Source organism: Erinaceus europaeus, chromosome 4 (assembly GCF_950295315.1).
Source record: "Erinaceus europaeus chromosome 4, mEriEur2.1, whole genome shotgun sequence".
Lineage (NCBI taxonomy): Eukaryota > Metazoa > Chordata > Mammalia > Eulipotyphla > Erinaceidae > Erinaceus > Erinaceus europaeus.
Window position 1 is genome coordinate 47029424 of NC_080165.1, and position 15814 is coordinate 47045237.

The following is a 15814-nucleotide window of genomic DNA, read 5'->3' on the forward strand; positions in this document are numbered from 1 at the left end:
TGCAGATCTGCTTCACCGCTTCTGAAGAGACCCTCTGCAGGTGGGGCCTTGGGGGCTAGATCCTTCTGCTGGTCCTCACGCTTCACGCTATATGCACTTAACCCACTGTGCTATTGCCCAACCGCCAGTTCTAAAATTCTGTTGTTTTTTATTTTAAACACCTGTAGACCTGCTTTACCACTTGTGAAGCTACTCCCCTACATGTGGGGAGCTGGGGGCTTGAACCCGGATCCCAATGCTAGTCCTTGTGCTTCATGCCAAGTGTGCTTAACTCTGCACAACCTCCCAGACCCCCAATATTTTCATATTTTTTTAAAGAGCTGTGTGGTCATTTACTTAATGAGAAACTGACTGACAGAGAGAAGCAGATACAGACAGTTTCAGGATTCCACACATTTATGTCCTATGCTCTTTTTTTTTAAATTTCTATTGGGGAATTAATGTTTTACATTCAACAGTAAATACAATAGTTTGTACATACATAACATTTGTCAGTTTTCCATATAACAATACACCCCCACTAGGTCCTCTGTCATCCTTCTTGGACCTGTACTCCCCCCCCCCAACACCCCACCCACCCCAGAGTCTTTTACTTCGATGCAATATGCCAATTCCAGTCCAGGTTCTACTTGTGTTTTCTCTTCTGATCTTGTTTTTCAACTTCTGCCTGTGAGTGAGTTCATCCCATATTCATCCTTCTGTTTCTGACTTATTTCACTTAACATGAATTTTTCAAGGTCCATCCAAGATCTGCTGAAAATGGTGAAGTCACCATTTTTAATAGCTGAGTACTATTCCATTGTGTATATATACCACAACTTGCTCAGCCACTCATCTGTTGTTGGACACCTGGGTTGCTTCCAGGTTTTGGTGATTACAAATTGTGCTGCCAAGAACATTTGTGTACACAGATCTTTTTGGATGGGTGTGTTGGGTTCCTAGGATATATCCCCAGGAGAGGAATTGCAGGATCATAGGGTAGGTCCATTTCTAGCCTTCTGAGAGTTCTCCAGACTGTTCTCCACAGAGCCTGGACCAATTTACATACCCATCAGCAATGCAGGAGGGTTTCTTTGACCTCTCCAGCATTTGCTGCTGTTACCTTTCCTGATGTATGACATTCTCACAGGAGTGTGCTATCTCATTGTTGTCTTTATTTGCATTTCTCTGACAATCAAAGACTTGGGGCATTTTTTCATGTGTTTCTCTGCTTTTTGGATCTCTTCTGTGGTGAATATTCTGTCCATGTCCTCTCCCCATTTATGGATGGGGTTATTTGTTGTCTGGTGGTTGAGTTTGGCAAGCTCGTTATATATTCTGGTTATTAGCCTCTTGTCTGATGTATGGAATGTAAAAATTTTCTCCCATTCTGTGAGGGGTCTCTGTGTTTCTTTTGCTATGCAGAAGCTCTTTAATTTGATGTAGTCCCATAGGTTATGCTTGCCTTAGTCTTCTTTGTAATTGGATTCGTTTCAGTAAAGATGTCTTTAAAATTTATGCAGAAAAGAGTTCTGCCAATATTTTCCTCTAAGTATCTGATAGTTTCTGGTATAATATCCAAGTCCTTGATCCACTTGGAATTTATTTTTGTATTTGGTGAAATATAGTGGTTCAGTTTCATTCTTCTGCATGTTTCAACCCATTTTTTCCAACACCGTTTGTTAAAGAGACTCTGCTTTCCCCATGTAATAGTCTGGGCATCTTTGTCAAAGATTAGATGTCCATAAGTGTGGGGGCTTACTTCTAGGCTCTCAATTCTATTCTATTGGTCAGTGTGTCTATTCATGTTCCAGTACCAAGCAGTTTTGATGACAAAGGCCCTATAATACAATTTGAGATCTGGAAGTATGATGCCTCCAGTTCTGTTTTTTATTCTCAAGATTGTTTTGGCAAGTCTAGGTCTTTTCTGGTTCCAGATAAACATTTGTAGCATTTGTTCTATCCTCCTAAAAAATGTGGTTGAGATCTTGATGGGGATAGCATTCAATTTGTATATGGCTCTGGGTAGTATATTCATTTTGATGATGCTAATTCTTCCAACCCATGAACATGGAATATCTTTCCTATCCTTTGTGTCTTTTTCAATTTCCTTGAGTAGTGACTCAGATTTTCCAGGATACAAGTCTTTCACTTCTTTGGTTAGGTTTATTCCTGGATATTTGATTGTTTTGTTACAATAATAAAAGGAATTGATTTCTGGATTTCAACTTCTTCTAACTTAGTGTTTGCATAGAGGAATGCCATTGACTTTTGAATGTTAATTTTGTAGCCTGACACCTTACTGTATTGCCTGATGATTTCCAAAATCTTCTTGCTGGATTCCTTAGGTTTTTCTATGTATACTGTCATGTCATCTGCAAATAGGAAGATATTGACTTCTTCTCTTCCAATCTGTATCCCTTTAATTCCTTGCTCCTGCCTGTTTGCTATGACAAGAACTTCCAACACTATGTTGAATAGTAATGTTGATAGTGGGCAGCCCTGTTTAGTACCTGATGTGAGAGGAAATGCTTCCAGTTTTTCACCATTGCGTATGATGTTGACTGTAGGTTTCCTATATATAGACTCCACTATCTTCAGAAATTTTCCAACTATTCCCTTTTTTGTAGTGTTTTAATCATAAAGCGATGTTGTATTTTGTCAAAGGATTGCTTTGCATCTATTGATATGACCATGTGGTTTTTGTTCTTGCTTTTATTGATGTGGTGGATCACAATGATTGATTTACATATATTAAACCAACCTTGCATGCCTAGGATAAACCCCACTTGGTCATGGTGAACAATCTTTTTAATATACTGCTGTATCTGGTTGGCTAGATTTTGTTCAATATTTCAGCATCTATGTTCATCAGAGATATTAGTCTGTAGTTTTATGTTTTGGTTGGTCCCTGTCTGCTGTTGGTATCAAAATGACATTGGTTTTATAGAATCTGGAAGGGAGTATTCCAGTGTCTTCAATCTTCTGGAAGACTTTTAAAAGTAGAGGTATTAATTCTTCCTTGAAGGTTTTGTAGAATTCATTTGTAAAACCATCTGGTCCAGGACTTTTATATTTGGGAAGGTTTTTGATAACTTTTTCAATTTCATTATCTGGGATGGGCCTGTTTACATTATCTAGTTCCTCTTTACTTAATTTTGGAAGTTGGTAGGTATCTAGGAAATCATCCACTTCTTCCAGGTTCTCTAGCTTGATGGCATAGAGTTGTTCATAGAAGCCTCGTATGATATGTTGAATTTCTGCAGTGTCTGTTGTGATATCTCCTCTTTCATTTATGATCCAATTTATTTGGGTCTTCTCCCTTTTTTGTTTTTTGAGTATGGCTAAAGGTTTGTCAATTTTGTTCACTCTTTCAAAGAACCAACATTTACTTCGTTGATCTTTTGTATGGTTTTCTTATTTTCAATGTTATTTGTTTCTGCCCTAACTTTAGTGATTTCTGTCCTTCTGGTTGCTTTAGAGTTCCTTTGTTCTTCTTTTTCTAGGTCTTTAAGATGTACAATCAGGCTGTTTATTTGTGCTTTTTCTTGTTTATAATGTGTGTTTCTATGGCTATGAACTTCTCTCTCAGTACTGCCTTAGCTGTGTCCCAAATATTTTGATAGCTGTGTCTTCATTTCAATTGAACTCTCGAAACATTTTGATTTCTTCCTTGATTTCCTCTTTGACCCAGTAGTTATTAAGTAGTGTACTGTTAAGCTTACACATTTTGGGACTATTACTAATCTTTTTTTGATTGTTAAGTGTTAGTTTAATTCCACTGTGGTCTGAGAAGATGCTTGGGATGATTTCAATGCTCTTGAATTTGCTGATGCTGCGTTTGTGGCCTAACATATGGTCTATCCTTGAGAATGACCCATGTGGACTTGCGTAAAATGTGTATTCCAGTTTCTTGGGATGAATGACTGAAAATGTCCAATAGTTCTAGACTATCTATCTCCTCATTTAGCTCCCTCATGTCTTTATTGATTTTCTGCCTAGATGATCTTTTAAGTTGAGAGAGTGGGGTGTTGAAGTCCCCTACTATGACTGTGTTGCTGTTAATATATTGCTGCAGCTCTTTCAGTAGACATTTGATGTATTTAGATAGCTTCTCATTGGGTGCACAGATATTAATAATTGTTAAGTCCTCTTGATTGATCCACTGAGCATTAAGTAGTGTCCATCACTATCTTTTTAAATTTTATTTATTTTAAAGTCTATCATGTCAGATTTGAGAATAGCTGTTCCTGCCCTTTTTTGTGTGCCATTGGCCTGTATGCTAGTTTTCCATCCTTTCACTTTGAGCCTGTGTTTGTTTTGTTGAGTTAGGTGGGTTTCCTGTAGACAGCATATTGTTGGGTTGTGATTTCTGATCCATTTTCCTACTCTGTGCCTTTTAGTAGATGAATTCAGGCCATTGACATTTATTGATATCAATGATTGAAGATATTTTAAAGTCATTCTTGTAGAGTTTTAGAGTGTTCTGATATATGGTCTATTTATGGTGTTCTGCCTGTTTACAGGAGACCTTTCAGAACTTCTTTCAGGGAAGGCTTGGTGATAGTTGATTCCTTCAACTGTTGCTGGTCTGAGAAGGTTTTTATGCCTCCATCTAGTCTGAATGATGGTCTAGCAGGATACAGCAGTCTTGGTTGAAAGCCTTTCTCATTGAGCACTTGATAGATATCTGGCCATTCTCTGCTAGCCTATAGTGTTTATGTGGAGGAGACTGCTACTAATCTTATGGGTTTTCCTCTGTAGGTGCCTCTTTGTTTTTCTCTTGCAGACTTCAGGATCTTTTCTTTATCCTTATTCCTTTCCATTCTAATTATGATGTGTCTTGGTGTCTTTAAGTTGGGGTTAATTCTGTTTAGGACCCTCTGGGCTTCTTGAACCTTTATGTCTTTGATGTTGTCTAGAGTAGGGAAGTTCTCAGCTATTATGTCCTGAAGAATGTTTTCTTCCCTTCCCTCTATTTCTTCCCCTGGTAAGCCAATAATGCATATATTATTTCTTTTGAACTCATCCCATAGGTCTCTGTTGTTGTTGTCAGTTTCTCTTAATCTCTTTTTGAGATCCCTTACTTCTTTCTTCATTGTCTCTAGTTCGTCCTTGGTCTTGCTAATTCTGTCTTCAGCCTCATTTATTCTATTCTCTCTTCCCTCTACTGTTTTCTGGAGTTCATCTATTTTGTTACCCTGTTCTGATACTGTTTTAACTTATTCAGCTAGTTGTGCTCTTAGCTCAGCTATTTCAGCTTTCAGCTCTCTAATAACCTTGAGATAGTGTTTTCTTCCAGGGTCTCATTTGTTGTATCTGCATTTCTGATGACAATTCTTTTAAACTCTTTATTCACTCCTGTGATTATTTCCTTAACTAATGTTTGGATGTTGACCTCACTATTTTGTGCTTCAACCTTTGGGGGGCTGGACTCTTGTCCTGGTTTATTTCTCCAATATTTCTTGTTGGTTTAGCAATTATATATAGTATGTTATGAGGTCCTTTTCTCACTACTTTTCAAATTACTGATCACTCTTGCCTGGATTGACTTGTGTCTAAGTAAGGTAATTAAAGGGCTCACAGTGGTGGCAATTGACAGTTGTTTTAATATTATTTTATCCCTGAGTTGGAGTTCATTGGCTTAAAAGCCTCTTTTGTTCTTTTTCTTCCTGTAGGCTATGGGAGCCTTAGGGCTTTTAAACTATAAGTAGGCTTCTTAGCTTAATCACTGATTCCTGATCAAGAGATAATCCAGTGGTTATGCAAAAAGACTCTCACAGCCCCACCTCCAGGCTACCAAGGTATAGATCTCCTGAGTTTCCTGGTTAGTTCTCTGTCCTTGTTGTCAGTACAGGGCCTCTCAGCCACTGCTCCCTATTCTGAAGGCAGTAGTAATGGAGACTCACAGTTTCATTTGGTGAAGTTTAGGGGAGTCCTTTCCTCCCTTCAGTTGTCTTTTTCTTGGTGAAACAGACTGGAGGTGGAGTCTCAACTGGTAAACTGCCAGACTGTTACCAGTCACTTAATCTCTCCCTAGAACTCCTCTCTGCTCAGGAGCTACACGTATTTGCACTCACTGGTGATTTGATGGGTTTCTGAAGTCGTTCTAGTCCTGTCTTGTTGCAGTGCCAGGTGGTCTCCTTTGGTATACCTAGTTGACCCAGGAGAGGAGAGGAGAGAAACCCAGCTGCTGCTGCTCCACAGCCCAGCCTCCAGAAGATATGTCTTATGCTCTTACCACTGAGCCACCTACATGGTTTCTATCGGTTAATATTCACAATCCATTGCCTAAGCCAGGATAAGAGCAATACTGATAGAAAGCCTCCCACCCTTAAAAAGGACTGCCAAAGCAAAATTCCACTTAACCAGCCCAAAAGAACCTCAGCTTACACCTGAAAGCTTTGTGTATGTGTGTGTTCATAAACCAAACACTTCTTGCTTGACAAAAAGCCAAACCCACAGTGTAGTCTATTCCTAAGGGAGGGAATTATTTAAATTATAATTCTAAACCCATGACTACCTAGCATTTATTGAACACCCACTTTGTGCAAGCACACTGCATATGCCAGATCATTTACTTCCTAGAGCCTCTTTTTATAGTAATTATAGCTTTATGATTAGACATGTAGCTTAGCAAACATAAATTTGAAATCTTTATCAACTGCTTGGCTAGTGAGGTATAAAGGTCAGCATAAACAGATCCAACTGCAGAGCTCCAGCCCCATCTACTTTAGCAGGGCCAACTTCTCTGAGTCTATTTCTCCACCTGTAACTTCCCATTCTGAAACTCTACTACTTTATTAACATGTACTACTCTGTAGATCCTAAAAATAGAAAATACACAGTGCCCACACATGGTTAGCCATTTCAGTGTAAATTGTCTTACAAGGAGTAGTCGCCTATTCTAGTTTTATTGTGAACTAATTGTATGATATGGCAATTAATCAGGGCTATTTACTGCTCCCTGATTCTACCCATGTTGAGGCTAATATCTAATCCATTAGCAGCAATGGCTGATCACAGAACAAGGAAAAGATGGTGAGACTAAATATAAATTCCATTAGCAATTAACTTATTAGCTTCTTCTCAAAGCTCCATGGGGACTGAAAGTAGAAAGACAGTACACCAACCTTGCTCCATTTTTTGAACTCATAATTTGCTTAAAAGTCTTTTCCTGCTAATCACTGGCTAATAATGAATCCCAGCTCCTCCTGAGGTTACACATGCTGCCCACAGCAAGACACTGTTTCAACTAATTGGATTTATCTTATCACTTGGCAGGCATGATCAACAGAAAAAGAAGACAACCCCTGTGCACACCAGGAACTAACATGGAATATCCAGAGTGTGTAAGGTGAGTGTTACAGATTAGAGACAGCTGCTGAGAAGAAAGGTTCTGCCCACAACTAACTTTTACTTTATTTTTTCTCCAAGGTAAGGACATCAATTTCTCCCTTTATAGGAAGTTAAGATTGGTATTAGCCAGCAGGGACTATAACCTCATACTGTTGGGTTGTCAGGAAAGTCATGATGGATTTGTGCATAGAAACACAGAAAAGTACATCATGACTTTCCCGGAAACCCAAATATGTTATTTATCAGTTTAAACTGACAAGCAAATCCCTTATCCTGGAGCCAATCTGAATTGATTTCTAAATCTGTCTTTACCTAGCTGGTGCCAGAAGCAAGTGACTCTTCCCTCCTCCCCCCACCTCAATTTTTTGACCTGTAAAAGGAATCTACTTAGTAGAGTTATTGCATTCTATCATATATATCATAAGTATACACAGTTTGGCACTTAAGTGACCAATAATTTTTTTTTACATAATGATATAACAGATGTTATAGTAAAAAATGCATACAAAGCTGTTCTTAGTTTATTTGTTTTAATTGAGAACAGGGTTATTTGTGAGATTCACCTACATAATGAATTCACTACTCCTGGTGGCTATTTTCTTTTTTCCTTCTTATATTTGATATGGCAGAGAGAAAATGGGGGGGGGGGTAGAAAAGAGAAAGAGAGAGAAAGACATTTGCAACACTGCTTCACTGGTCTTGAAGCTTTCTCCCTGAAGTTGGGAGCAGGGAATTGAACCTAGACCCTTGAGCATGGTTATATGTGTACTCAAAAGGGTATGCAACCACTTGGTTCAGCTGTTTCTAGTTTTAAAGATGCTGTCACTCTTACACAATGTAACACTTTTTCATTATCTCATAATAAGGCAAAATATCCGATTATTTTCACATTTTTAAAAATATTCATTTATTCCCTTTTGTTGCCTTTGTTTTATTGTTGTAGTTATTGATGTCATTGTTGTTCAATTGGACAGAGAGAAATGGAGAGAGGAGGGGAAGATAGAGGGGGAGATTTGAAAGACAGACACCTGCAGGCCTGCTTCACCGCTTGTGAAGTGGCCCCCCTGCAGGTGAGGAGCCAGGGGCTCAAACTGGGATTCTTACTCCAGTCCTGCACTTCGCGTCACTATTTTCGCATTTTTAATTCCTTAAACTCTCAAGGGCTTTGCAAGGAAGAAATAGATGGAAGATATGGACCCTTTCAATAAAGGGCCCAGACATCATTCACATTTAATTGAAAAGAGGCTTCAGCTACAATTAGATTTAGAATTGAGTAGAAAAGCCATAGAAATTGACCCAAGGTATTTTGCTTCTCTCCTCTTCCAATAACTAAGCTAGTCCAGAGTGGGCTTCTAACGACCTGTACAGTGTGTGTGCAGTAGAGGCAAAATAAAAAAAAAGTCCAGCATCCTACCTGTGACATCACTGCTGCCATTTCAAATGTCCCAACAGTGTCCATGTTAGCCACTATGATGGGAATCCCTGAGTAGGTCTGCTTGGAATTCCGAAACGTAAAAGTGCGCTCAAGATCCACCTATTGGCAGAAAAGGGAAAAAAACTTGATATTCATGTAATATATACAGAATTTCTTGAGTTTGGAGTGTGAAGAACAAAGCAACAGTCACTACATTTCCCTAAGGGTTGATACACGTTTTACAAAGGCAGAGTCTGAGGAAATCAGCTGCAGAGAATTATCCAAGTGAAAGTGTTCAATGGGCCTCCTTACTGTTCTCAAGAATCAATAAAAGGCACTGGGTGGGGGGTCCGGCGGTGGCGCAGTGGGTTAAGCGCATGTGGCGCAAAGTACAGGGACCGGTGTAAGGATCCCGGTTCGAGCCCCCGGCTCCCCACCTGCAGGGGAGTCACTTCACAGGCGGTGGAGCAGGTCTGCAGGTGTCTATCTTTCTCTCCCCCCTCTGTCTTCCCCTCCTCTCTCCATTTCTCTCTGTCCTGTCCAACAACAAACAACATCAACAATGGCAATAATAATAACCACAACGAGGCTACAACAACAAGGGCAACAAAAAGGGGAAAAAAATGGCCTCCAGGAGCGGTGGATTCATGGTGCAGGCACCGAGCCCAGCAATAACCCTGGAGGGAAAAAAAAAAAAAAGGCACTGGGTGTTCTGCCTTCAAGCCAAGTATACAAATAGGAAGTATTCTCCTCTTTGTAGTATTCCAACCAGTCACCTCTTGTCACCATTCTAGTTCACACTAACCCCTAAGACCCACACACATGTGATCAACCATTTCCCACTTGCAAGCACTTCATTTCCCTTCTGAGAAAACCTCTTCTATTCTCCTGTGTCAACATGGCCCTCTCTTTAATTCTCACCATCTACCAGAACTATAAACTCCAAATTGATCTTGCAGTGAGCAGCAAACCATTAATCCCTTAACCTTTCAACCGCCTCAGCTGTTGCCTAATTAAGAGAATATTTCAACAGACAATGGAAAGTCTATCACAGCCATCTGGCTAATGTATATAAACACTTGTTCCTCTGACTTGCAAACAGCTGGAGGGAGGGTCTTCCAATTCACTATAACTCCACCTTCAGGGAATTTATGACTAACTCAGCTACCAGAAATCCAGAGCAAGTTAGGCCAGGATAGTAGCCTCAGCAAAAGCAGTATTCTAAGGTCAAGCACTCACTGGGAACTAGCAAAATCAAAAATCATTTCTTGGACCTTTATAGTCACAAATCCACTTCTTGCTCTGCTCTGTTCTTATCAACGGAAGGTCACTCATAGGAGGCTCCATTTCCTTTTTTTTTTAAATTATTATTATTATTATTTATTTTCCCTTTTGTTGTCCTTGTTTTATTGTTGTTGTAGTTACTGATGTCGGCTTTGTTAGATAGGACAGAAAGAAATAGAGGAGGGGAAGACAGAGAGGGGGAGAGAAAGAGAGACACCTGCAGGCCTGCTTCACCACTTGTGAAGCGACTACCCTGCAGGTGGGGAGCCGGGGGTTCGAACCAAGATCCTTACGTCGGTCCTTGTGCTTTGCACCACATGCGCTTAACCCGCTGCTTAGGAGGTTCCATTTTCTAAGTGGCTTCTACCTCAGTTTGACCAATAAGGTCCAGCTGGAGGAAGCAGAGGAGGATGTGATGGAGGCCTTGACAGAATCAGGGAAATACTCCCAGACATCGAGTTCAGCTTTCAGAGTTACCCCAAGCCACAGTCTCCAGTACCATCACTGTCACCCTTTGGGCGCTGCTTTTTTACTACTGCCAGTCTCAATCCCTAGGATGCCTTAATGACTCATTTGGCATCTCAGGTCTGTCAGAATGCCTCTTTTAATCAGCACTGCTTGGTTCCTTGGCTGGACGCTGATGGATATGGACAAGATAGACGGTTGATTCTTCCATGTGCTTTTCCTGCATGGAATTTTAGACTTTTGAAATAATTTGGATATACATTAACCACAACTTCATGAGTATATCAGCAAATATTATTTCCTGTTTTCATATATATATTTGGGAGGGTGGGGGGACTTTCAAAACAGTATCCTAAAATAAGACCTTCCCTTCCCATGTTTCTCCATACATGGCTTTAAATCTCCAGGGCTTCCTGGGTGAGTGATATCATAACTGACTGCACTGGCCTCAAACAGCAATTCATGAGGAGCAATGAGGTGTTGCAATTACAGGGCTCTGTAGGGGCAGTTCACCCCCTTTTCTGGTTCATTATGATTCATGGTTCTACTTCAGCAAGTCAGTCATCACAACTACATTCTGAAAAATCACTGAAGGGGTCTATAGTTACAATCTTCTGTGCTGCTAATGGTTCTCTAACATTTCAGTTTCAGAAGCTTAAAATAATCAGAATTCCTTGGTCTTGGATTACCCCATATTCCTCCCAAGACACATGAGGAGTGCTGTGCTGCTATGCATCCAGCTGAGAGCTCACAATAGGTTTTTCTTAGCACTTTAAACCCTAGTAGTACACAAACCAAAGCTATCCATAGAAATGGTCAGACTTGGCGTTGAACTCTTCCCCTCACTTTCGTCTTCATCAGGAGGTAACTTCTTTAAATTCCTTAATTCTAAGAATGAGAGATAACATTATTTTTTTCTTACATTATCTACCCACACACTTGCAAATGTATACACACACACACACACACACACACACACACACACACACACCAGGAAGAGAGGTCTGTGCAGGTCCTGGAATCATTACAAAGTCATTTGGGCAGTCAAGTCCAGCTCCTGAGTTCCTAGAACACAGCCTGAAGGAAATAGTACTACTCACATGTTCTGAAAAGTAAGGGCAGATGCCACCAGGGGATCATGAGCCCCCTTTGCCGAGATCTATGGGTGATATTGAAGCAGGCAATTCTCTTATAGGGCATATCTCCATGTATGTATTACCTGTGAATTAAGTCTAATTTTAGAGACAATTATCTTTTTATCTTTGTAGTTCTAGTAGTTCAAAAAGTGTGGAATAGGGGCAGGGCAGTGGCACACCCAGTAGAGTGCACACATTATTACTATGTGCCATGACCCTCCTCTCCTCTCCTCTCCTCTCCTCTCCTCTCCTCTCCTCTCCTCTCCTCTTCTCTCTCGCTCTCTCTCTCTCTCTCATTCTACTTCTCCCTTCCTCTCTCAGTCTCAAGAAAGGAAGGAAGGGAGGAAGGAGGGAGGGAGGGAAGAGAGAGAGAAGTAAAGGTCACAAGGAAAAGTGGATTCATCATGCAGGCACCAAGCACCAGCAATAATCTTGGGAAAAATCACAAAAAACTAAAAGTGTAGAATGAATCCATGTCTAAACTAGGGGTCAAAAATGACAAGGTGTTTTAGACCCCTAGCTCTTTTCAGACTAATGCATGTTGGGCCCCAGCTAGACGCTCTGAGTTCTGGAATCTTTGCCATCAGTTCTTAGGACTCAGAGAAACACAGGCACAGCTGCATGCTGCATGAGGCCAGAGAGCCACAGGGAAAAGGGTCCAGGTGTCAGTCTGGGCTGCCTGTATGCACACCAGTATTATCGGAAGATGGTTTCTAAACTATGCATGATGACATTGCTCCACACTTAACGAAAGAAACACTTATGTTAGAGACAACATGAATATTTTAGAATTTTCTCCCTAGGTGATCCTGATGCATTCACTAAGAGCAAGTCCAGACAAATATGCTAACTTTACAAAATAAATTTACAGAGGCTATTATAGTTTGGATTGCATCCCTCTGTGCGCCCCTCCCACCCTCCACCCTACCCCCCAAATGTTAAAGTCCAGCACCTGAGCAGCCTCATATTTGGAAATAAGACCATTGCAGATAAGCAAAGTAAGATGAGATCATTAGAGTGGGCCTCGTGCCAATGTGATTGGTGTACCTATCAACAAATGGAAATTAAAATAAATAAAAAGGGAATCCTGAACAGACACACACAGAAAGAGCATCCTATGAAAATGAAGGCAGAGGTTAAGCGCAAGTGGCACCAAGCGCAAGGACTGGTGTTAAGGATCCCGGTTCGAGCCCTCGGCTCCCCACCTGTAGGGGAGTCACAAGCGGTGAAGCAGATCTGCAGGTGTCTATCTTCCTCTCCCCCTCTTTGTCTCCCCCTCCTCTCTCCATTTCTTTCTGTCCTATCCAATAACAAATGGCATCAGTAACAACAACAATAATAACTACAACAATAATAATAATAATAATAAAAAAAGGGCAACAAAAGGGGAAAAAAAATGAAGGCAGAGATCTGAGCAGTACATCTACAAGCCATGGAACATCCAGGAATCCAAGTAAACAATCAACTAGCAGGAGAGAGGCCTGGAAGATTCTCCTTCACAGTGCTCAGGAGGAATCAGCCCTGCCAGCATCTTGAACTAGAGTGTCCAACCTCCACAACTCTAAGACCATACTAAATGTCTGTTGCTAAGTCACCCAGTTTGTGGTGCTTTATCACAGAACATCAGGAAATGAGTACGAAATCAAGGTAATAAAATGGTTAGTGAAGAGCTTGGGTTAAAAGTCCATATCTCCTATCTACCAGATATTCTCTCAACTCTGCCAGGCTCTCTGAGGCTGAACTAGACTTCAAATGCATTTCACTGGACCACTATTGAAAAAAAAAATCGAATCTCTGCAGAGTTTTTAAATATTTATTTATTTACTTTCCCTTTTGTTGCCCTTGTTTTTTATTGTTGTTGTTGTTATTGATGTTGTCATTATTGGATAGGACAGCGAGAAATGGAGAGAGGAAGGAAAGATAGAGAGGGGGAGAGAAAGAGAGGCACCTGCAGACCTGCTTCACCATCTGTGAAGTGACTCCCCTGCAGGTGGAGAGTTGGGGGCTCGAACCAGGATCCTCACACCAGTCCTTGGGCTGCACTACAACCCAACCCCCTCTGCAGAGTTTAAGAGGAGTGAGGGGGGCAAACACCAGTTGTGTCATGTCTTCTCTGTCCCAGAGCAAGTGACTAATTTTCTGTTGCAAGCTCTCATCATCTGACTTCCAATGTCATAGTTGCATTAATAAACTTTTTTTTAATCTACTGGTTTGTGCATCAAGTGGTGGCACACCTGGTAGACACATATCACACAGAAGGACCTGGGTTTAAACCCCTAGTGTCCACCAGCAGAGGGAAAGCTTCATGAGTAGTCAAGTAGTGCTGCAGGTATCTGTCTCCCTATCTCTTGCTTTCACTTCTATGGAACAAAATGGGGGAAAAAAGAAGTTATCAGGAATGGTGGAGTCTTCCTGTAAGCACTGAGTTCCAAAGATAACACTGGTGGAATTGAAATAAAGAGAGAACGAAAGAAAGGAAGGAAGGAAGGAAGAAATAGAGAAAAGAAAACTCTGCTGGTTTAAGGATGAGGGTAGGATACAGTCAGGAATGAGTACTGGGAAAGAAAACACTAAAGAGTCAGGGACTAATATAAGCTGCAAGTGTACCAGTGGTGACAAGTCTTGCCTCGATCAATAAACAAGTTACCTCCTTCGGAACGGATTACCCAAGGGCCCCTTAGTAAGTTAGTAAGACTGCTTCCAGTGATCCTGGCCCCACTCCCATTTGCTTTCTGGTTAGACACCAAGTTACTACCATTTAGCATTAAGCTTACACTTGGATATAACCTCCTCAGGAGGCACACATTCTAGGCTTTGATCTACACAACAAGAAGTCCTTTTTCTACCTTTATGAACTTTCAAACATCCAAAAGAAAACGGACAAAGTTCTGACATGGGATTAAAGGCCAAACTAGATCTGGACCTAACAAGATCTAGGCCTAACAAGATGCCTCAACACCACTGAAGCAGGTAGGCAACTAAACCATGAAAGGAACCAACTAAACCATGAAAGGAACCAACTAAAAGGCAAGGATAGTTATTCAGGCTTCCAGGAGCTGGCAAGCTCCCACTCAAGTAGAGATATGAAAACATTTCTCAAGGGCACAGAGTTCTCACTTCAGTAAGTACACTTAGAATGCAAGATGCCTTTGAAAACTGGAACATAAATCGTTGCAATCAACCCAAATTAAGAAATCAAATGATATTTGACATCATACTATTCCCCAGAATAGAATATTTCACCCTATAACACAGATTCTAAATACTTTTCTCCTCAAGGTGTTTCCTAGTTCAGAAAATGCATCTAGCATACCCTTGTTTTTATTTATGTATTTTTTTTTTCATTAAAAGTAAGTTTCTCAGGGCAGGAAGTGTAGCTCAGTGGAAGAACACATAACTTATATGTATGAGATCCTAGGTTTTGTCCCTAGTCTCCCTCTACGCACTAAGTAAAAAAAAAAAAAAAAAAAAAAAGTTGTCTTTCTTAATTTATAAAGCATACTTAAAGAACACTGAGGGCCAGGGAAATAGCTCACTGGAAGAGTGTGCTTCTATATATTCTTTTTTAAAAAAAAATTTATATTTATTATTTTCCCTTTTGCTGCCCTTGTTGTTTATCTTTGTTGTTGTTATTGCTGTCATTGTTGTTGGATAGGACAGAGAGAAATGGAGAGGGGAGGGGAAGACAGAGGGGGAGAGAAAGAGAAACACCTGCAGACGTGCTTCACCGCCTGTGAAGCGGCTCCCCTGCAGGTGGGGTGCTGGGGGCTCGAACCGGGATCCTTAACACCAGTCCTTGCACTTTGTGCCACCTGTGTTTAACCCGCTGTGCTATGCCCGACTCCCAGGACTGTGCTTCTTTGCCAAGCAGGCAGCTCATGTTCAAGTCCGGCCCTGACTATATTGAAGGGAGCTTTGGTGCCTTGGTCTCCTTCTCTAGGACTTGCAGTCTCTATGTCTCTATCTAAAAAATAAATAAATAACACTGACTCCACCAAATTACTTTTCCATTGAGAATCCCTACATCTCATCATGGCCAGGCCTGAGATACTGGTTACAAAGAGTTTATTTTTCCAGAGGCCAGGCTGCCACCCTAACTTTTAAATATTTTTTCCCAAGATGTGACTTAACTCTAGTGTCTGAAAGGTCATGATGAAGGACACATAGTTATCCACAG

General features: G+C 40.8%; 1 protein-coding gene across 1 annotated transcript in view; it reads right to left on the reverse strand.

The window, feature by feature from the left end:
* The window catches only part of GMPR (guanosine monophosphate reductase), a 53082-nt gene that overhangs the window by 35943 nt on the left and 1325 nt on the right, over positions 1 to 15814 (reverse strand). The window contains exon 2 of the mRNA XM_007539271.3: positions 8753 to 8872. Coding sequence (XP_007539333.1) covers positions 8753 to 8872 — 120 coding nt within the window. The remainder of the gene's footprint in view (positions 1 to 8752; positions 8873 to 15814) is intronic.